This window comes from Budorcas taxicolor, chromosome 4 (genome assembly GCF_023091745.1).
Source record: "Budorcas taxicolor isolate Tak-1 chromosome 4, Takin1.1, whole genome shotgun sequence".
Taxonomy (NCBI): domain Eukaryota; kingdom Metazoa; phylum Chordata; class Mammalia; order Artiodactyla; family Bovidae; genus Budorcas; species Budorcas taxicolor.
Genome location: NC_068913.1, coordinates 78,777,673 through 78,799,256, shown reverse-complemented (window position 1 = coordinate 78,799,256; position 21,584 = coordinate 78,777,673). Strand labels below are relative to the sequence as shown.

General features: G+C 51.3%; 1 protein-coding gene across 1 annotated transcript; it reads right to left on the bottom strand.

Moving 5' to 3' along the window:
* Positions 1-406: 406 nt before the first annotated feature.
* Positions 407-21,546, bottom strand: NPC1L1 (NPC1 like intracellular cholesterol transporter 1). Its single transcript, XM_052638918.1, has 19 exons — positions 21,493-21,546; positions 18,994-20,525; positions 16,402-16,502; positions 15,820-15,992; positions 15,449-15,577; positions 14,854-15,036; positions 13,638-13,752; positions 13,398-13,525; positions 12,799-12,936; positions 12,420-12,509; positions 6,172-6,362; positions 5,886-6,010; positions 5,168-5,294; positions 4,940-4,995; positions 3,711-3,861; positions 3,306-3,537; positions 3,049-3,162; positions 2,809-2,971; positions 407-606 (listed from the first exon to the last, which is right to left on the bottom strand). Exons 1-19 carry the CDS (start codon positions 21,544-21,546, stop codon positions 407-409), a joined length of 4,002 nt encoding a protein of 1,333 aa, XP_052494878.1.
* Positions 21,547-21,584: the final 38 nt, after the last annotated feature.

Here is a 21,584-nt window from a genome sequence, read left to right as displayed (position 1 = left end):
TATCGACATGAATAAATTGAAAAAATGTATGCTGCATAAAAAAAAAAAGCCTCATTCCAAAAGGATAAGTCACGTATGGTATCAATTAGGAAAATTATAAATGTGAACGAGTAAGTTGTTCACATATATGGAACTAAAGTTTTAAAACTTGCATGAGGAGGACACATGTTAAATTCAAGAGATGGATTTGGACCAGGTCACACCCAAGCCATCACGTGCCACCTGCATCACAATCGGTGTCCTTATGGATGAGATCTGGTGGCCAGAGGGTGACCGATGGTGGGCAGTCTTGTGGAGACAGCCTCTCTCAAGACCTGGGGGAAGGATAGGTCAAAGAACCCCCAGGAGGACCCTTCGTGGCCCCTCAGGTCATGGCCGATGAGCTTGGACAGGGGCTCTGGCCCCATCAGAACTTCTGCCTGTTCTCTGATGGAGAGCTATCGAGGCCTCCTGCACTCTTGGCAGGATGTTCAAAGCTGTAGTTGATGTAGACACCGTCATGAGTGCTCATTGGGGCAGGGTGCTTTGAGCAAGAGGTCTCCTTGGTCGCAGCTGCCTCCTCCTCCTGCTTCTGCTGCTGCACCAGAGCTGGGTTGACATCAGGCCCTGCAGAGCAACAGACACAGAGCAACACAGTCAGGGAGGCGACATGCTGGGTGCAGGATGCAGGCATGTGTTGGAGCCTCAAATGGAAGTTCCAGAGAGGGAGAGCTAAGTCCTGAGCCCCAACTTCCCATCTCTGCCTTTCACCCCAGCCCTCAGTTCACCATACCCCCCAAAAGCTGGTAACAGTCAATTGCCACCCATGCCCACCCTCTGGTCCCCCCTGCCTTCCAGTGCAGGTCCCTGCCATCCAGGGGTCTAGCAGGGGAAGCCTCAAGCCACCCATGGCCAGTGACTCCCTCCCCCTCCTCTCTTCCTTGGACACGCTGTGCAAGCATTCCTTGCTGAGAGAAGCCATTCCTCACTGTCATCAGGCTCAGGTCAGAGAGGGGACCCGGATCCCTGCGCCTGCCACTCGCCTCTCTGTCAGGATCCCAGCCACTCTGCAGGGGGTGGGCCACTCAGAATCTCCAAGGGGTGGCCATGACCTGTGGGACCTGTGGCTCCCCAGCCAGGTAGCCTCTGGGGAGGTCCCCACCAACCACACTCTCCTCTTCCAAAGGGGGTCAGGAAGTTTCTACAAGACTGGGGTGCCGTGCGTAGGGGTGCCGGTGCTGTATGGCCTCCAAATACACTGCATGTGACCAGCTCTATTACTGGGGTGGAGGGGTCTCGGGTTCCTCATGTGTGAAATGGGGATGAAAACATCACCTACCTCCAGGGATGATAAGAGGATTAATATATATTTATTAGCACACAAACACACTCTTCTATTAATATAAATGTTCCATCTAAAATTACCATTATTATTATTCCTGGTCTCAGGGAACAGTGCAAAATTGAACTCTCAGCTTGCCCACCCTATGGGGGAACGCTTCATCCAGGGGTCCCGTTTAAATCTCTGTGGAGGGATGGGGTGTATAAACAACTGTGCTCAGAAGGGACTTTTCTAGTGGTCCACTGGTTGGGAGTCAGCCTGCTCATGCTGGGGACACAGGTTTGACCCTGGTCTAGGAACTAAGATCCCACATGTCTCGGGGTAACTGAGCTCATGCAGCACAACCACTGAAGCCCATGTGCTCTAGAGCCTGTGCTCCGCAACAAGAGAAGACCACACACCACAACTAGAGAGTAACCCCTGCTCGCTGCACCCAGAGAAAGCCCACAGCGACAAAGACCCAGAGCAGCCAATAAATAGACAATTCTTTAGAAGAGAATAACTGCGCTCTACAGTAAGCTCCGGGAGTTGGTGATGGACAGGGAACCCTGGCATGCTGCAGACCATGGGGTCGCAAAGCATCAGACATGACTGAGCAACTCAACTGATCTGAACTGAATGCTCTACAGTGAGGAAACAGAAATGTACATGTTGCTAGTAGGAGTTTAAATGGTAAAACTTCTTGGAGGGTGTTATCAGTTGGAATGAACAATCAGTATTCATGGACTGAACTTCCTCTAGGATATATTGGAGAATGAGGTCAAAGATTCAGCCACAAAGGATAGTCATCGCAGCACTGGCAATAACATGCAAAGTCAGAAATAGTCTAGCTCTAGTTCAGTCGCCCAGGAGTGTCCAACTCTTTGCGACCCCATGGACTGCAGCACGCCAGGCTTCCCTGTCCATCACCAACTCCCAGAGCTCACTCAAAGTCATGTCCATCAAGTCGGTGATGCCAAAAAACAGTCTAATGTCCAGCAACAGGAAGCTGACTAAATGAACTGTGGCCAATCCATACAAAAGGATATGTTTTTCAACTGCAAGTTGTCACCCATGAATGAGTCATGAAATCAATTTCTCAGATAACATCGGAATTTTTTTAAAAATCAATGATAAAATAGAACAGAAAATACCTGAAGCTTCTTAGGCAGTTTTACTTTGAGAAAGGCCTGTTCTACTCTGCATGTCCATATCCGTACCTGTACATATCACCTCTCAATGTGAAAATCTATTTTTTGCTCAAGGTCATGATCAAAAGTTCAAAGGCATGCAGCAGAGAACCATATGGCCACTGAATGTGTTTGAAATGCACATCCGACCCAAAAAAGATGTTTTCATATGCTAAATGAAAAACTGTAGCTTCCAAACCAGGAGGAACTGTGTGCCCACAATTTGGGGCAGGACCTGTCCCAGGTGAGGGGGCGCTATGAGTGTTCCTGGCATTTTGCCTGTGGCTTGGAGTCTTGTGGGAGGGCCCTGGCACTCACCCAGGTAGCTGAGGATGACGGGCAGGAAGACCAGGCCGTGCAGCAGGCCCAGCAGGGTGATGAGGAGGTTGAGACGGAAGAAGAAAATCTGGATGAGCTGCGCCTTGGCCAGGCCCAGGACAAGGATGCCAGGCAGGTTGGTCATGGCCACTCCTGCAAACACCTGGAGGTTACAAGCAGGTGTCAGACTGGGCACGGGGCGGCTGGCCAAGGACCACGCAAGGCAGCCCATCTACTCACCGCACTGCCCATGGAGATGGTGGCCTCCTTAGCCCTCTCCAGCCGGGTAGGTTTGGTGCTGATGGCAAAGGAGCGGGTGATGTGGGACACAAACTCCACAGAGATGCCCACCGCCTGAGGGAAGAAAGGGGGCTTCAGCCACCCAAGGGCAAGGGCAGGGGTCTCCACCCAGGCCAGCAGGCAGCACCTAGACTCTAGAAAGAACTGGGAGCCTCGTTTCCCACACTAGAGCCCTGACACTCTGGCCGGCAGTTTACCGTGACCAGGTTGATGAGGGACACGGCATTGTAGCTGATGTCCCAGAGCGTCATGAAGCCCACAGTGTCCACCAGGATCATGATGATGGAGAAGAGGTTGAGGAGGCCGGAGCGGACGTCCATGCCCAGCAGGAAGCAGCAGACGACAAAGGTGGGCACCAGGCAGATGGTGAGCATAAAGAGCCCCTCGGGGACTATGGTCAGGTACTGCTCATAGAACACGTTGGTGACCCTGTGGGGCGCAGAGCACGGTCACTGCTCCGCAGCTTCCCGTGCCCACTTCAGGATGAACACTGGGCCCAGGTGCAGCTGAAGCCTCCATGCTGGAGCCCACCCCCACCTCGTGGCCACCCTCACCAACCCAGCACCCTCACCCGCACCCACCTCTGGAGCACATGCACTCACGAGTAAGGGAAGACCTCAAAATCTGGATTGGTGCCTGGCACCTTCCGCAGGTCGGCGGTGATGTTGGCTGCCAGTGCCCGAGTTGCCCGCAGAGCCTCCGTGAAATCCTGCGAGTTCTTCAGCAGCTTGTTGTAGGCCATGAACCGCGAGGCTATGAAAGCCAGAGCCTCAGAACCCCCAAGAGGCAGTGCCCAGCTGAGTTCAGGGCTCTGCTGCCATCATTTGGGAACTCTTAATACATGTTGAGCAAAGGGCCCTGCATTTCGGTTTCCCCCCAGCCCTGCAGGCTCTGTAGCTGGTCCTACCACTGTGCCAGACTCAAGTTCTGGCCCTGCCTCTGATGGATGGAACTTAAAGAGTTCTCCTGAGGGACTTCACTGGTGGTCCAGTGGCTAAGACTCCAGGCTCCCAATGCAGGGGGCCTGGGTTTGATTCCTAATTGGGGAACTAGATCCCACATGCCACAACTAAGAGCTCGCATGCCATAACTAACACCCAATGCAGCCAAATAAATAAATACATTTTTTAAAGAAAGAGAGAGATCTCCTGGATGAACCCAAACACTGCTCTGTATGGTTTCAAAACATGCACTGGATTCTTAACAGTAATTTCATTATTTTTCCAATGCATCTTTTCCAGTAAGAAAGGACCAGAAAGGGAGACAAAAAATACATGCTTGGGGCTGGTGCATGGGGATGACCCACAGAGATGTTATGGGGAGGGAGGTGGGAGGGGGGTTCATGTTTGGGAACACATGTAAGAATTAAACATTTTTAAATTAAAAAAAAAATAAAAAAAAATACTGAGCCAAAAAAAAAAAAACATACAACAGTTGACTTGACAGAGCTGTGGGTTGGAGAACCCCCCTGGGTAAGTAGAATAGTCATTCATTGAACCAGCTGCCCACTGCCCACATCTGGGTGTGACTTGCGCCGGAGAAAAGAGGAAGTAGGTGGCTCCCAAGTGCAGCATCAGCCACTGAGAATTCCATAAATTTCACTCTGACTATGAATTTAGGGAATGGGGAGATGGAAACAGGCAGACACGGGGTGGAGTCCATGGACGTGGAACTGGGTGACATGACTTCTGAGGACAGGACCAGGGCAGTTAGAAGCCCCCAGGAAGGAAGAAGGAGGGAAGGTTCAAGATGGAGACTCTGTCTCCTGGGACTCGTGGGGCCCCCGGGGCAGCTGACTCTGGTCTTCCCCTCCAGTCGAGGGCAGGCTTACCTAAAATCTGGCCATCTGAGCTCATATTCACTGAGGTGGCGTATGCTGCCAGGCCACTGCAGGAGGAGGACCAGGACAGGTTAGCCAAGGATCTGTCCCCTCTGTGTGCTTGGCCTATGGCCACCCGCAGAGGCCCCGCACTGCCTCCTCCCCCCTGTGACCCTGCCGTGGGCACCCACACAGCTGTCCTCCTCAGTGCCCCGCCCCCAACCACCACCCACCGCCTACCCTTTGGGACATTTGATGTTGGGCTCGTCACTCAGAAACCAGGGAAGGTATTTGTGGAACTGCTCCACTGATGGCCGGGCAGAGCCCGCTGTGGGGCTCACACAGGTCTTCAAGCAGGCCAGGGAGTCTACAAAGAGAGTGGGGGGTTCTAGGCAGCAGCACCCCCCAAGGCCAGGCAGACGATGCCCTGCCCCACCTTGTGCTCCTTTCCCATCAGGATCCCCATGCACACCCACTGTTGTAACAAGCGTGGTTACTCTGGAGGGATATGTGTTTGCCTCTACATATGGGAGGAGTGCCCCTCTCATATATGGAAACTGCTGATACCTTCAAGCAGGGGAGGGAGCAAAGTTCGAGGCAGAGAGACAGCCTCCACGGGGACTCCCCACGCCACCTACAAGTGCAGCTGCTGAGGCAGGGTCATGCAGCACCCTCAGCTCTCTCTCCACTCCCATGGCACTTGAGCAGCAGCCTGCTCAGTGGGTATGGGCATAGCTCAGTGGGGCCAGGAGGGTGCAATTGCCTGGCAATCCAGCTGGACGTCTACATACATAGGTGTAGCACCCCAACCTGTGCCCCTAGGCAGGGCCCCCGCCCCAAACTGACGCTGGAGGAGGGCAGGAAAGGTTAAGAGATCTTCCACTGGTCCTGTCCTCTCTCTAGTCTCAATTTCCCCAAGCTATGGTGGGCCCTGAACTCCCGGAGGCCCCATACTCACTGACAGTCGAGGGGCAGAACTCATCTTTATTGGGACCATAGATATAAAGGCGGCAGCAGGAAGATGAAGTCAGCCAGTCAATGAAGTCGTCCACCCAGGAGGAGGCAGGGATGGCCAGGTAAGACCTGAATGTCAGGAAATGTCAGGGGACAGGACCGGATAGGCAGGCTGTGGTGGGTCCTTCCTACAGTCCAGCCTCCATGCTGGCTCCCCTCAGGTGCATGGCAGCAGGTGGGCAGCAGGGCAGGAGGGAGAGAGACACACAGAGGTGGGCTGGGACACTCACACATCAGGGAAGTCGGTGGCGTACTGGATCTTCTGGGTTAAGGAGAAGTTGTTGCAGCCTGCACTGGAGCAGATAGCATTCATTCCTTCCTCACTGGAGAAGTTGTAGCCCCCAGTGGTGACAAAATAGACCGGGGCCCCCACCTCAAAGTAGCGGTTCATGAAGAGGAAATAGTCGATCAGGTATGAGTCCTGCAACGGAAGACAGTCAGTGAGCCCATGGCCAAACGCACCTCCAGCATACGCTCAAGAGATACACACACAGTGATATACACGGAGGTACAGGCTCACAGAGTCATGTGTGCAGTTCCACTACAGAGGTACATGGTCATAAGTATACCCACAGAGGCACACACACACTCCAAGGTACACCTATCTAGGTATAATCACAGGAACCTACACAGAACACACTCAACAGAGGTACAAGCGCAGGGCATCACATACCACCCCCCCCACTGCGTGAACATGCTCTCTGACACACATATACTAACACATACAAACACATACACGTAATTTTACCCCTTCCTATATCATCCCCTGTTTGGCACAGCCACAGTCTAGCAAGGTAGCCTATGACCACAGCCCACATGGATGCACACATATAAACACCCTAGTGCACACCCTCAAGGCTGTATGCCAGGCATCTTCATGGCTCATTCCCTTCTCCTGCAACATAAAACTTCAAAGTAACATCAGGAATGATGGTGGAGTAGGAAGTACAAGGATTCCGCCTCCCCATCTAGACAATAACTGCACTGGCAGAATCTGCCTGATGTAACTATTTTGGTGCTCTGGGGTCTATTGAGGGCTTCAAGTTTCCAGAGAAAGGCCTGGATGGTAGATTGTGGTTAATCTGATCTACTTCAGCTCTTAGTATGGTACTAGCTAGGCATCGTTTATCCTCCCAGACCTGTGGCAGGCAGCCATGAATGCATTCCAGGAACAGTCTGCACACAGCTTGCATACCCACCTCTGAAATATCAAGGATCTGTGTTCTCATCACTCATCGCTGCTTCTAATCTCAGTAGAGTAGAAACCAAGTCAGGTGTCATTAGAACCTTCACCTCAAACTGAAGTGACTGCCAAGATACTTGAAGATTATCTTTACTTGTCCAAGATATTAAAGGGCAAGTGGTAAATCTGTCTTCCCCCTTCATATTTCCCTTTTTCTTCTTTTGAGAACCAGACGTTTAAGAAACATGCTACTCAAAAGCAACCACAAATACAAGGAAAAGTAGATGGTCACTGCACATGTCCAGGGAAAAGCGGAGACTCAGGAAAGATCTGTAAAGACTTTACATCTCAAGCTGATCTTGAGACAGTACAGGACAGAGACATTCGCAACAATTAACTTTTTAAAATAAATGAATAAATAAGCAAATTCTGGGGAAGGGAGAGAATCTGATTTCTGGAGTTATTGTGGGACTCAAATGTCCATTTTTCAAAAATAACAACAAAATCATAGAGCATGCAATGACTCAGAAAAATATGGCCCATACCTGGGGACAAAAATTCATCAACACTACCCTTGAGAAAGACCAGACAATGGATATATTAGATAGAGACCTTAAAACGACTATCTTAGAGATGCTCAAAGAGCCAAAATAACTGTTTTCTGGACACAGTCAAGAAAACAATGTACGAACAAAACAGAGGGCCTTCCCTAGTGATCTAGTGGTTAGGAATCTGCCTTCCAATGCAGGGGACACAGGTTCAGTCCCTGGTCAGGGAACTAAGATTCCACATGCCTTGGGGCAGCTAAGCCTGTGCACCACAATGAAGACCTAGCACAGCCAAAGCACACTCAACACACACACACAATGGAATGATCAATAAAGAGAAAATATAAAACAGAACCAAAAAGAAGTTCTGGAGCTGAAATGTACAATAAATAAAGAAATAACTAGAGGGATTCAAAGACATATTTGAGCAGTCAGAAGAAGAATGGCCACACATGAAGACAGGACAATTGAAATTATCAAATGAAGAACAGAAAGAAAAAAGAATAAGGAAAATGAACAAAGACTAAGGGATTGTGCAGCATCATCAAGCAGAACACACACACATCATAAGAATCCCAGAAAGAAAAGAGAACGAGGAAAAGAGATTATCTGAAGACACAATGGCCAACATTTCATAAATTTGATAAAAGGTATGAGTATGAAAATCCATAGAACTTTAGCAAACTCTTAGTAGGAAAACTCAAAGAGACCCAGAACCAAGGCACATTACAATTCAAGTGTTGAATGATAAAGACAAAAAGAGAATTCTGAAAGCAATGAGAAAGAAGAGGCTTATTATATATAAAGATTATAAGCATAGTTCCTATCAGAAAACTTGGAGGCCAGAAGGCAGTGGATTTGTATATTTAAAGAACTCAAGTGCAAAAAAACTCTCAACCAGGAGTCCTATTTTTGGCAAAACTGTCCTTCAAAAATGAGGGAAAAAATTAAAGCATTCCCATATGAATAACTACAGAAGAAGTCTGTTGCCACAAGACCTGTCCTGCAAGAGGCTTCAAGTTGAAGTGAAATGATGCTAAAGTATACCTCAAAGTCATGTAATTAAATAAAGATCACCAGTAAAAGTAAATACATGGGAAATTATAAAAGCTAGTTTTATTACAACTTTGGTTTGTAATTCCATTTTTTTATTTCTATATATCTTAAGAGATTAACACATAAAAAAGTATTATTCTATGTTTTTGAACACACAGTGTATGAAGATGTGATTTTATGATAGCAATAACTGAAAGGAAATGGAAAGGAGCAATATAGGAATAGGTTTTTTGTATGCAATCCATGTTAACCTAGGATAACTTCAACACATTGTAAGAAATTTAATGTAATTTCCCTGGTAACCACAAAGGAAATAGTCATATAACATACCCAAAAGGAAATGAAAAAAGAATTTAAACATTTCCCTATCAACTAAACACAAAAGAAGATGGCAATGCAGGAAATGAGAAACAAAAAAGCTATAAAGTACACAGAAAACAAATAGCACATAACAATTCTCTCCTCATCAGTAATTGTTTTACATGTAAATAGACTACTCTCTCTAATAAGAAGTCAGAAGTTGACAGAATGGGTAGAGAAACAGGATCCAACAATATGATGTCTATTAGAGTCAGCTGAGATCCAGAGACACCCACAGGTTGAAAGTGAAAGTATAGAAAAAGATGTTCCATGCAACTAGTGCACAGTTTGCAAAGATTGCAAAGATATTCCATGCAATAGTAGGCTATCCCACTGCCAGGTAAAATAGGCTCTAAATCAAAAAAGTTTACAAAGGACAAAGAAGAACATTATATATTATTAAAAGATTCAGTACAGCAAAGGTAAGTGTATATAAACAGTTCCACATCTAATGAATCACCATCAAAATCTATGAAGCGAAACTTGACAGAACTGAAGGGAGAAATAGGAAGTTCTACAATGAGCTCAATACTCCACTGTCGGTAACGCGTAGGACACCCAGACAGAAGACAAGTAAGGAAATGGAGGACTTGAACCACACTAAACCAACTAAATCTAGCAAGCTTATACAGAAACTCTGCCCAACAACAACAAAATGCGTATTCCTCTCAAATACACATGGAACATTCGGCAAGATAAACTAGGTATTTGGCCACATATTAAATCTCAATATTTAAAAAGATAGCTGTCATATTATGTATATACCCTGACCATGACTGCATGGTTAGAAATCATTAACAGAAGGAGAATTGAAAAATTCACAAAGTCTTAGAAATTATACATCCCAGCAATGATTTATCTTGACTATGACACCAAAAGAACAGTTAACAACAACAACAAAAATAGACAAATTAGACTCATGAAAATTAAAAACTTAAGTACATCAAAAGATACTACCAATAGAGTGAAGAAAAGCAACCAACAGAAATGAAGAAAATATTTACAAATCACATATTTGATATCTTATATTAATTACTCAGATATTAATCCCACATATCTGATAAGGGATTAATTATCCAAGATATCTAAAGAACTCTTTAAACTTAGCAACAGTAAAATCCAGCCCAATTCAAAAATAGACATTTCTCCAAACGAAATATACAAATGGCCAATAAGTAAATGCTTAACATCACTAATTATTAGGGAAACATAAATCAAAACCACAATGAGATACCATCTCATATCTATTATGATGGCTGTTGTCAAAAAACAAACAAACAAAACCCAGAAAATAAGGGTTGGTGAAGACATGGAGAAACTGGAACCCTGTACACTGTTGGTAGGAATGTAAAATGATACAGCTATATAGAAATCAGTATGAAGGTTCCTCAAAAAATTAAAAATAGAATTGCCATATGATTTAACAATTCCGCTTCTGGGTATATACCCAAAATAATTGAAAGCAGGGTTTCAAAGAGATATTTGTAAACCCATGTGCATAGCAGCATTATTTCACAATAGCCAAAACATGGAAGCAAGCCACGTCAACAGAAAAATGGTTAAGCAAAATGTGATATATATGCATTCATACATACAGGAATATCATTCAGCCTTAAAAGGAAAGGAATTCTGATACATGTTACAACATGACCAAACCTTGAGGACATCATGCTAAATGAAATAAGCCCATCACAAAAGGACAAATGTATGATTCCACATGTGTAAGGGACCTGGAATAGACAAATGCAGAGACACAAAGGAGCATGGGGCGGGGGGTGCACCAGGGACTGGGGGAGGAGGAATGGGGAGTTAGCATTTAATAGGGACAGAGTCCCAGCTTTGCAGGATGAAAGAGCTATGGAGATAGGTGGTGGTGAGGATTGCACAACGTCCTTAATGCCACTTAAAAAATGGTTAAAATGGCAAATTTTATGTTATATTTTACTAGAAAAAAAATTGAAAGAAATACACTTTATATAGTCATAGGAAACAAATCTCCCCCAAAGAAAAATAAACAAAGAGCATAAACAAAACCTCAGCTGGGAGACTTCCCTAGTGGTCCAGTGGCTGACTCCCCACTCCCTGTACACGAGGCCTGGGTTTGATCACTGGTCAGGGAACTAGATCCCACACGCCACAACTAAAGATTTCACATGCCATGACTAAAGTTTCCAAGCGCCCCAACTAAGAGCCAACACAACCAAAAAAAAAAAAAAAAAAATCCCTCAGCTGGTCTTACAGCCCAGTACCACCTTCCTTCTCACTGGTCTGGCCTACCAGGCCACTGATACCCATTCTGGGGTCACTGGGGACCCTCTTCTCTTCAGCCGTGTGAGCAGTCCCCAGGGCCACCATGAGTGGCAGAGTCATTCTGGACCCTTGCTGGCTTTGCAGCCTCTTCTTGCTCCCTATGGTGGCTCGAAGTGCCGTCCTGCCTGTCTGCTCTGCTCCCGCCTCATCTTGCTTCCAAGACCAGCACCACCAGCAGATGACTATCAGGCCACTGGATCCAAGATTCCTGCCCATGCCCAGACCCCCGTCGCCACCTCTACAGTGGCCCTGGATGTCCAAGCCATCATGATGCTCTCTCTCCCCTAGAGCCCAGGTATGCAGACTTGCTTCCCCCAGCCACCAGCCCACCTCTGGTTGCATGTCCAGACAAACCTCAGGTCCCTGGCCTCTTCGATGTATGATTCCTGTCAACCTCATATGCTTGCTGGTCCTGGTCAGCACATTTCCCCACCCCCTCACCTGCAGCGCCTCCAGCTCTCGGCCTTACTGCCTCTCCCCCTCACACCTACAGTCATCCCTGCACACAGTAAATGAGCCTTGGTGCGCCCCAACCTCCCATGGGTCAGTGCTGTGACCCTTGCCTCCTTCCTCTGCAAATCCCACTCGTGCTCAGACACCCCTCAAGCCTCTCCTCCATCCAGAGCCCTCAAGACCATCGAGGTCTTTTCTTCCCCAGGGCCCCCAACCCTCCCTGTCTCTCCGAGGACAGTCCAGGGACATTTGCTGCTGCAGAACCCAGGCCTGAGGACACAGAGTGCCTGGCACTAGTCTGGCATTCACTGAGGTGTCGGTCATTCTGCCTGGACAGTCGGCTCCCATGGCCAGTCCCTCGGCTGCCTGGTCGTCTCCCTCTAGTGGCCTGGGATTGGAGCCAAACTCAGGCACTTTCCATGCAGAATGTGGCTTCTCTTCCCAACTCCGCATGATGCATGGTCCCCCACCCCTATCACACCCCTGGTTCAGCCCAACCCATCCACTCTGCGCTGCTGATTGCCCTCACAGCCTTGGGGACTGAGGAGAGGGGAGGGAGGGCACCTACCTTGGGCAGAGCCAGCTGCTGGTCCAGCCCCACATTAACGTAGCACATGAAATAGAGACTTGCTCCGAACAGGGCCAGGAACAGCAGCACCTGGGAAGGGAAGCGTCGCGTGAAGGCCTCCCGCCCAGTGACAGGTCAGCACCTTCCCAGTCTGGGTCTGGAAGGGGTCTTGTAGAAAACATTCTGGAGTTGGGCCAACTTGAATCTCAGCAACCCCTCCCCACCCTGGCTTCAGCCCCTGGACCTGGGCAAGCTCCAGACCCCTTCAATGACCACGGGCAAGGATCAAGGCTAAGCAGACCCTCCCGCCCCAGACACTGCCAGGCCCCCCCAACCCTGGGTGGCATGAGGTCCCCCTGCTGCCCTCTCGCCCGCTCACCACGACCACGCGGGTGAGCCAGTGCAGCAGGAATGGGACGTAGAAAGTGCGGAAGAATCGGAGCAGGAGCCCCTCATCCTGGCTCGGCGGGGGCAGCTTCCGGGCTGTCTTGCAACAGCAGATGTCCATCCGGGAGGCCTAGAAGGAGGAAGGCACTCAAGACAACCCCAAAACAGACCCTGGGGACCACTTCCGTCCCGTGGAGTGGGAGAGTCACCTTCCACGGGTGGACTGTGCCAGCACCGCATGGCGGGGACATGCCAGTGTGCTCTTTTCTTTATCTTCTTTTTCTGCCTTGATAAAATACCTTTGAACTTTGCACCATCACCGAAACAAGAGCTCCCTCCCTGTCAGTCTCTCACTTACATTTTATTTCACAACCTCAGGTACTTTTAGCAGGTTTGATCATATTCCCTCAAATGACCAAAACAAAGTTAATTTTCCATGGGACATCAGGGACTTGGTGACCTAAACATTCCAGCACACTGTTCCCACATTCAGTCCCCATGCTCTGAGCCTTCTGTGCAAAGTGAAGCCACTCCATCCCCGGCCAAGATGGGGACCAAGGGTGAGTCCCTGGGCCTTGCCTCCACCCTTACCTCTTGCCTCCTGCTGTCGAGGGAGAGCAAGGCTACGAAGGCTGACATCTGTAGCAGGAAGTCAAGAAGCACTGCAAAGCCGGAGGTCAGGGCAAAGGTCCGTACAGCTGGCATGGGGGTCAGGGCTCCTGGGGGATGGGGAGGGGGGTCAAGAGTGAATCTCAGGGCCTGGCACCTGCTCAGATGGGAAAGCCTTCACGAACTCCCAGTGCCTGGTGGGAAGGGGTTGCTCAGGCTCACCTAAGAAGAAGCAGATGGCCTCAGAGAGGCTGCAGAGAAGCATGCTGGGGGCCACTCTGCCCAGGGCTCGGCCGATGTGGGCCTCCCGTTCTTCCCCAGGCCTCCGAGGCAGCCTCTGCATGAGGTCGGCAGGGACAGGGTCAAGATCTGACCAAGGGCTCTGTCCCTCAGAGGCCAGCTGGGGGCTGCCACATGCCCTCACTCCCCAAGGCATGGGCATTGCCTGGAGATGCAGCCAGGCCCAAGGAACTGCCCCCACCTTCCCCAGTGGGGACAGTGGGGCGGTGACACTCCATCCTGCCACATCTTCCGCTTCTCAGGGTTTGGCCCAGAGAAACGCATGGTATATTTTGGGATGTCCATAGCATACTTCCTCTGACTCATCACTGGAACCCTAAATATTCACTAACAAGAGAGGCTAAAGACTACTTGTCTTTCCGTGGAATGCTACCTAGCACTAAAAAGACAGAGGCGGCTCTGTGTAGAACAGAGATGAACAAACATGACTCCATATTGGACCTCTAACCTTTGTGCTCTGTTGCCTGTGCTTAGTCTTATTGTCTCTGGATCTTTTGTAAAAGGACGTTGCCCAGAGCCTGGAATATACGTGACAGCCCGTTGCCAAGGCTCTGACCTTTAAAGGTATAACACTTTTCCATTCATATAGAGATTAAAAGGTTGCAGAACAGAATCTAACATTTGCCATGTTGGAGGAGTTTGGGACCTACTTTGACAGCTGCAAGAACAAAAGATTCTGGCACCAAAAGGTTTGCAACACCCAGGCACACCACTTCCCCTTTTAGTATAAAAGAAGTCTAAATTCTAACTCAGGTGAGGTGGTTCTTTGGGACACTAGTCCACCATCTTAGTCTGCTGACTTCAAATAAAGTCACTTTTCACTATTCCTTTCCCCAGCATCTCATCTCTCGATTTATTGACTGCCATGCAGTAAGCAGTATGAGCTTGGGCTCAGTAACATATGTGCTGTGTGACACTCTTGGCAGACAATGTGGGGCTAACTGAGAGCAAGTTCAGGAGACATGTGAGGTATGAATGCATTTATGTGAAAGATAAACACAGAGCCCTGTTTTCTACAGGAATTGTACACATGGACATCGGTGCTTAGGAAGAGGCTGAAATAAACCCAGCAAACCCATGGGACCATGCCTGGGTGAGTAGGGGCAGCTGAGGGTGTGTAGAACTCCTGTCCCCTTACCTGGTACTCAAGAACGAAGATGAAGATGTTGTCGGCCCCCACGGCAAGCACCAGGAAGGGCACCACTTGAAGTATCACCAGTGAGGAAGGAACACCCAGGTAGGAGAAGAAGCCCATGGAGGCCAAGACTGCTCCCAGCACCACGGCCACCCCGCCCAGGCCCAGAGTGGCCTTGGAGTCCACCTGCAATGGGACCAGGCTCAGCCTCCTGGCTGCGGGGCTGCCCAATGTGCCCCCAACCCCAGTTAGAGGAGAGCTGCATGCTCTGAGCTTCTGCACTTTGTCCACTCTGCAGTGCCGTCCTCCCAAGAGCAGGCTCTGTGAGCCTGACCACTTCTTCCTCGAGCAAGCGTTGTAAGACAGTGTAAATACCAACTTTGCATTTGCACAAGTCGAGGGAGGGTTGTCATGAGCAGAGTGAAAACTCGCATGGCCTTTCGAAATAGAACACTTCAAGAAGCATCACCCCTTGGAGGAGCCACCCTGGGTATGTCCACTTTGCTGTCTTGAAGTGCTCTAGAAAGTAGGTTGGGAAGGTTCTAGGCACCCTGATGGTGGGCCAGCTCACCCTCACAGCTCCCCTCTCACTTCTCACCGGTACCCGACGCCAGCTGGAGTAGCTGCCCAGGGCCAGGGAGATGTACAGGAAGATGACAAGGTAGCTAACAGCAAAGATGGGCAGGTCCTCGGCCGTGGTGCTGTTGATCTCATCCTCCAGGGAACGCTGTGGACACACACCCGACCAGACCCACTGATCCAAGAGCTCGGCCAGAGGGCACCATGTATGTGAGTCCGTGTGAGCTCTGACATGGCTGCAAGAACAGCTGTAGCATCACCCCATCCTCCTGGGCAGGCACCCGGCAGCTCAGGGTCACTCGGGAGGGGTGAGGGCAGGATGGGGATACAGGACCCCACCAAAACCACCTGAACTGTCTGCCCCAGAGCCAGGGACCCTGCAGCCCCTACCTCCGCCATAAATGTGACCTGGAACACACCAGCCGTCCGACGCTGAAAGGCTCGCATCTCCTCCAAGAAGGCTCCCTCCCAGAGCTTAGCCTGGGCCAGCTTGGGGTCCCCAGGAGGGTAATTGTTGAGGGAGAAGGTCATGATCAGGGCCTCTGCCTCAGAATAGTCCTTTCCTGGAAGGAGAAATGCTCGGCTACCTCCAACCACACCTCTGCTTTCCTCCCCCTACTCCAGCCTCACCCCTGCTTCCCCTCCCCCAACTGCAGCCACACTCCTGCTTCTCCTCCCCCACCCTCCTCATCCAAGTCATTGTGTAATTCTACATCCTACTTCCCTCTCTCAGTCAAAGGCAAAACCTGTGGTTCCAGGCACAGAACCAGAGAACCTGAGCAGGGTTGGCAGAAGATGCAGTAAGTGACAGAGAAACGATGCAGGATGGGCAGGTCTGCCGTCCCCATGAGCCCTCCACCGACCCGGCCACTCCCAGGCAGCGGGACGTCCCCATGGCCACCCCCAACCTCCTGTCCATGACTCCTGCTCCATATGTCCACTCACTGGCCTCCTGGGGAGGTAGGAGCTTACCTTTGTAGCCCCCCACGGCGAGGAAGGGGAAGACGGGCGCCCCATAGTCAGCCATGCAGCTCAGGGCCAGGGCTGTGCCATCTTTGTAGGTGAGGGGGGCACTGTTGGGAGAGGAAAGGACCTTTCCTGACCCCACTCCAACCACCGTGGTCCCTGTGCCTCACCCCAGACGCCCAGCACCATCACCTAACCCCCGATCAGAACATTTCTTGGTCCAATCCAGACTGAACTGGAGCTCCCTGAGCAGGACCTCTAGTTCTCTCTCCCTTCACACCAGCCTCATGCTCCTGGCTCCACCATCATCTCCTTCCAGATCGGCAGGGGGCTGAGCATCACACACACTCCCATGGAGTGACGGCTGGATTCTGGTACAAGCCCCTCCCTGAGTCCTAAGCACCAACAGAGACACACAGGCCTCACACTGCCCTCAGCGGTCTCCTCCCACCAGCCCAGAACCCTCCAGGCCCTGAGGTGGGAACTCCTTCTTTCCTCATTCAATGTTCAGCCCTGTAACTGTGGTCAGGTCTCCATGCCCTCCACTGAATCCTTTCTGTAAATAGGTCACAGGTGCCTGGACAAAGCACTCATTTTGAGTGCGTCTGTGAGTCACCAGCTGGCGGGGAGTGCCGGTTGCTGTGTGACCTTGAGCAGTTGACTATACCCCTTTAAGCCTCAGTTTTCCTGTCTCTGAAATGGGGATAATCAGGCCACCCAAGAGTTGTGAGCATCCAAAATCAAAATAAAGGCAACTCAAGGACTGGAATGGATGAGATGGTTGGACAGCATCATCAACTCAATGGACATGAGTTTGAGCAACTCTGGGAGATATTGAAGGACAGGAAAGCCTGGCGTGCTGCAGTCCATCAGGTCTCAAAGAGTCAGACACAACTGAGCGACTGAACAGCAACAAAGGACTGGAAACCCGGAGCCAGAGCTGACCTGCCAGTTCCGAGGGCCAGCCCTGGGGCTGAGGCACAGACTCTGGGAAGCAGCCCACACTTGGTTCGCCTGACGGGTGGGAGCCCTGACTCTAATCCAGAGGTATTCAGGGTGACCCAGGGCCTCAGGAGCCCTAGAGACCCTTTCAAGGTCTACAAAGTCAAAACTATTTCCATAATAACACTAAGATGCCATTCTGTTTTCACCCTTCTTTGATCTCAGGTCTGTGGCCTACAGACAGTTCACTGAAATGACTTTAGTTTCATATTGCAGCTAACATTTAGGAAAGCATCACTTGCTGAGTTTGATGAAGTAGTAAAGAAAACCCACAATTCTCTGGAAAGGCTTTGACAACACACTTCCCTCCTCTGGCTACATGGATGGGTGTGCAGCCAAGCATTCTCGCTGTGCTTCAACCAACAGGCCAAATGCAGAACCAGATGCCAGAATCCAGCATCTTCTGCTAAGCCAGACCCCAAAGAGATTTGCAAAGATGTAAAACAATGTTACCATGATCACTCCTGATATTTTCAGTACAGAAAATACGATTATTTTCATAAAAATATGTTATGGGACTTCCTGGTGGTCCAGTGGTTGAGAGTATGCCTACTGGTGTGAGGCACGCGGGTTCGATCCCTGGTCCATGAGGATCCAACATGCTGTAGAACAGCTGGGCCCATGCGTGCACCACAACTAATGAGCCCATGAACCACAACTACTGAAGCCTGCGTGCCTTTGACCCTGTGCTCCACAAGACAAACCACTGCAATGAGAAGCTTCAGCACCACAACAAAGAGCCTGTGTGCCGCAACAAGGACCCAGCACAGAAAAAAAAAAAATTAATAATTTCCTTTAAAAATATAAATAAATAAAAAATGTTATTTGTGTCAGCATATAATGGGCCTATTATAGCTATTGTTGCAGAATTAATTAACTATTTTGTCATTTCTCAGTTTTACTTTCTCATGTGGTAAATGGCAGGGACTATAACCTCTACCCACACCCCAGCTCTCTGGGGTGCTTGGTCTTTTGTCAAGAGTGAAGGGACCCTGAGACCAGGCATTTGAAGACCTCTGCCCACTCCAACCCCAGGGGGCCTCAGTGCTGCTAGCCAGCCTGCTCCTTTCCAGGCTTGGTAGCTCTCAAACCTCCACTCTTGGTCCCGAGACCCATAAGCTTCACTGGCTTCCTGCTTGCACCACGGCCAAGTGGACGCAGCTGGGGACCAAGCCCCAAACAGCTTGAAGGGGTGTGGCTGCTACCTGCACAGGGCACCTGGCCTAGGCCCAGGCCCCTGCCCAGGCCTGGGGCACCTCATGGGCTGCCCATGGCCCTGCTGGCCTGCACCCAGGCCGAGCATGGCCTTCAGATTTCTCTGTGACCCTTAAACCAAGAACTTGCAAGGACGAGTCCAGCTATGTCAGGAGTGCTACAGAAAGACCGCATGGAGGCCAGGACGGTCAAGTGTGAATCAGCTATGGCGAGCGTGCACTCCACTGAGGATGGGGAGCCCAAGGAGAAAGTTGGAGAGACATGGCACATCACACCCCCTGTGACCGAGACGCAGAGCACCTCAACCATACAAGATGTGAACCCAGCCTGGGCCCCAGGAGGCCCACGCTGACCCCAGAACCTGGTCCCAAGAGGACTCACTTGGCGCAGTAGAGGAAGTGGTCCCTCCAGTCCACCTGGGCGGTCTGCCCTGACAGCGTCTGGTTGGCTGTGAGCAGCAGCTGAGTGCGGTTGTTCTGGAAGTACTGCAGGAGGCTGTTGACGCAGCAGTCAGACAGACTGGCGTTATGTGGGTTGAGGGGGGCGTAGCAGGTGTCCTGCAGGGAGACGTTCCGCTGCTCCTCTGGCGACCACACCTGCAGATGCCGCAGCCTCTCCTGCAATTCCAGCACCTCCAACAGCAGATCCGAGGACAGGATCCCGCTGAAGTTCTTGGGCCCCAGCAACAGGGAGTCATACCTATAGCTGGGCTGGTGAGGTGCTGTCATGAACACCTGGCTAGTTCGGAAGAAGGGGCCGAAATACTTGTCGTGGAATGCCTTCTCGCGTCGGGCTAGGCTGTTGGGGGCTGACCACAGCTCCACGGGGTCCGTGGTCAGTTCTATAAAAGCCAGGCCCCCTGCCATGGCCACGACCACAACCACAGATACCGCCAGGATGGTCAGTGGCCACGAGGCCACCCAAGTGCCCCAGCACTGGAAGCAGCGGCTGAGGAGGGTGTGGGTGGAGAGGCTAAGCCTGTGGGCCAGGCTGATGCTTTCCTTGGGTTTGGATGTCTTGCCCTTGCCCCTGCACCACTCGGCCAGGCGGGATCGCAGGAGGAAGGCCGTGAGCAAGACAAACAGAGAGCAGAGGATGATAATGAGGACCAGGCTCCCTTCCATCCGGCCCAGGCGGAAGGTGGGGTCCAGGGCCCGGGGCTGGGCAATCACGGGGCAGGAGGCGGCACAGTCCTGGCAGGAACAGGCCGCTGCCCCATCCCCCTGGGACTGGTTGCAGGGCACGACCTCATCATTTAGAGGCTGTATCACGCTCCCCTCGGCCTGGCTAGGCTCCCACAGGTGGAAGGTGATGTCCAGGGGTGCCAGGCCATTGCTCGTGTCCCCCTGGAAATTGAGCCAGCGCTGGGCGTTGCAGAGGGCAGAGCCATAGACGCCACACATGGAGCCCACGGCCAGTGTGGCAGCTGCGGGGATGCGCACACGGCTGCAGGAGTCGTAGGTCTGCTCGGCGAAGCTGCGCTGGTAGAAGGCCTCATAGGCCACCACGGCCTGGGCCTGGCTGTCCCCCTGTGTGACCACTCGGCTCACATTTATGAAGAGGCTCTGGTTGGGGCTGCAGGTGTTGTGGCAATGCAGGCTCACGAAGTTGTCAGAGCAGGCGGGACAGCGGGTGAGGAGGGCCTTGGTGACCCGCAGGCTCATGTCCAGGGCCACCAGCTGCTTGGAGGAGCAGCAGGCGTAGGTGGTGTTGGCACCAGTGTAGAGACGGGGACAGATGCTTTGTAGGAGAGCCAGGTGGTCACCTGTGATGTGGCGAGCAGGCGAGTTATCCAGGCAGGACACATTGGACAGCGAAGCCAGGCTTCCAGACAGCTCCGGGTTCTTCCCGCACTCATCGTAGAAGGCGCAGTAGCCAGGCTGGTGTATGGGTGTGTACACCTCACTCTGGGCCTGTGGAACAAGGCGGTGTCACCACGGGCCCCAGTGCTGGCCAGCTCCTCTGGGTAGCTGATGGGGCAGTGGGCAGCCAGGGAGGGTGTGGGGAATGATGCCAAACAGGGCAGATGAGGGGTGGACATCGGGCAGTTCCAGGATGCCAGGGGATCCAGGGGAGCACTGGGGGAGATGGGGTGCCCAAGTAGCACATGGGACTCTCGGCGGTGTCTAAGGATAGTGAGCGGATGGGTGAAGGCCTGGTTGATCCTGAGTGACAGGGTCACTGAAAAGAGAGGTGACCTGACATATCTGGGAGAGAACAGGGTCACCCAGGAGACCCCTGGACCCCTGTGTGGTTCTCCTGAGAAACAGTGGCCCCTGGACAAGGTGTGGGGCTGACTCCCAGGGGCCAAGTGAATGCAGGCCCTGTGTGCCTCGGGCATCTTTGCCATAGCAGTCAGCCACCACCATGCCCAAACTGCGGACCACACCCAGAGGCCGGGGCCCCTCCTGGAGATTCTGAGTAGAGCTTCCCCTGCCTTCACCTGCCAGGGGCTGAAAACCTTCACCCACCTCCTCAGACATGGGAATGAGCAGGAAACTTGAGAGGTAAGAACCTCGGACCTCCTCCCTGGATGCCAAATCCTCTGTGGATGATTCTCCCCTTGAATCCACCTCATCAGCACCCCAGGACTGGATCTTCCTTTAACCTACCACCAGCCACCTTAAGCCAGGACACGCACAGTGGACCAGGGATGGGAAGAACTTGGTCATACCCAAACCAGCAATCCCATTCCCCATGCTTGTGTCCATCTGAGCCCATGATCTGGAGACTTGAGCAGCCCAAGACCCCCGACCTGCACCCCTTCTCTGGGGAGCCTGGCATCCCTCATCTATGTAGAAATTGCCCGCAACTGCAGATCCCTGGCCCTCTCTCACAGTTGCCAAGCAGCCCTTGCCTGGAGTGGACACAAGGACTCACCGAGTGCAGGAGCAGGGCCCAGAGCAACCAGCCCTTCAGGCTAGTCTCCACCATCCTGGCACTGGGCAGGGGTCAGAGGGTAAGTGAGGCCA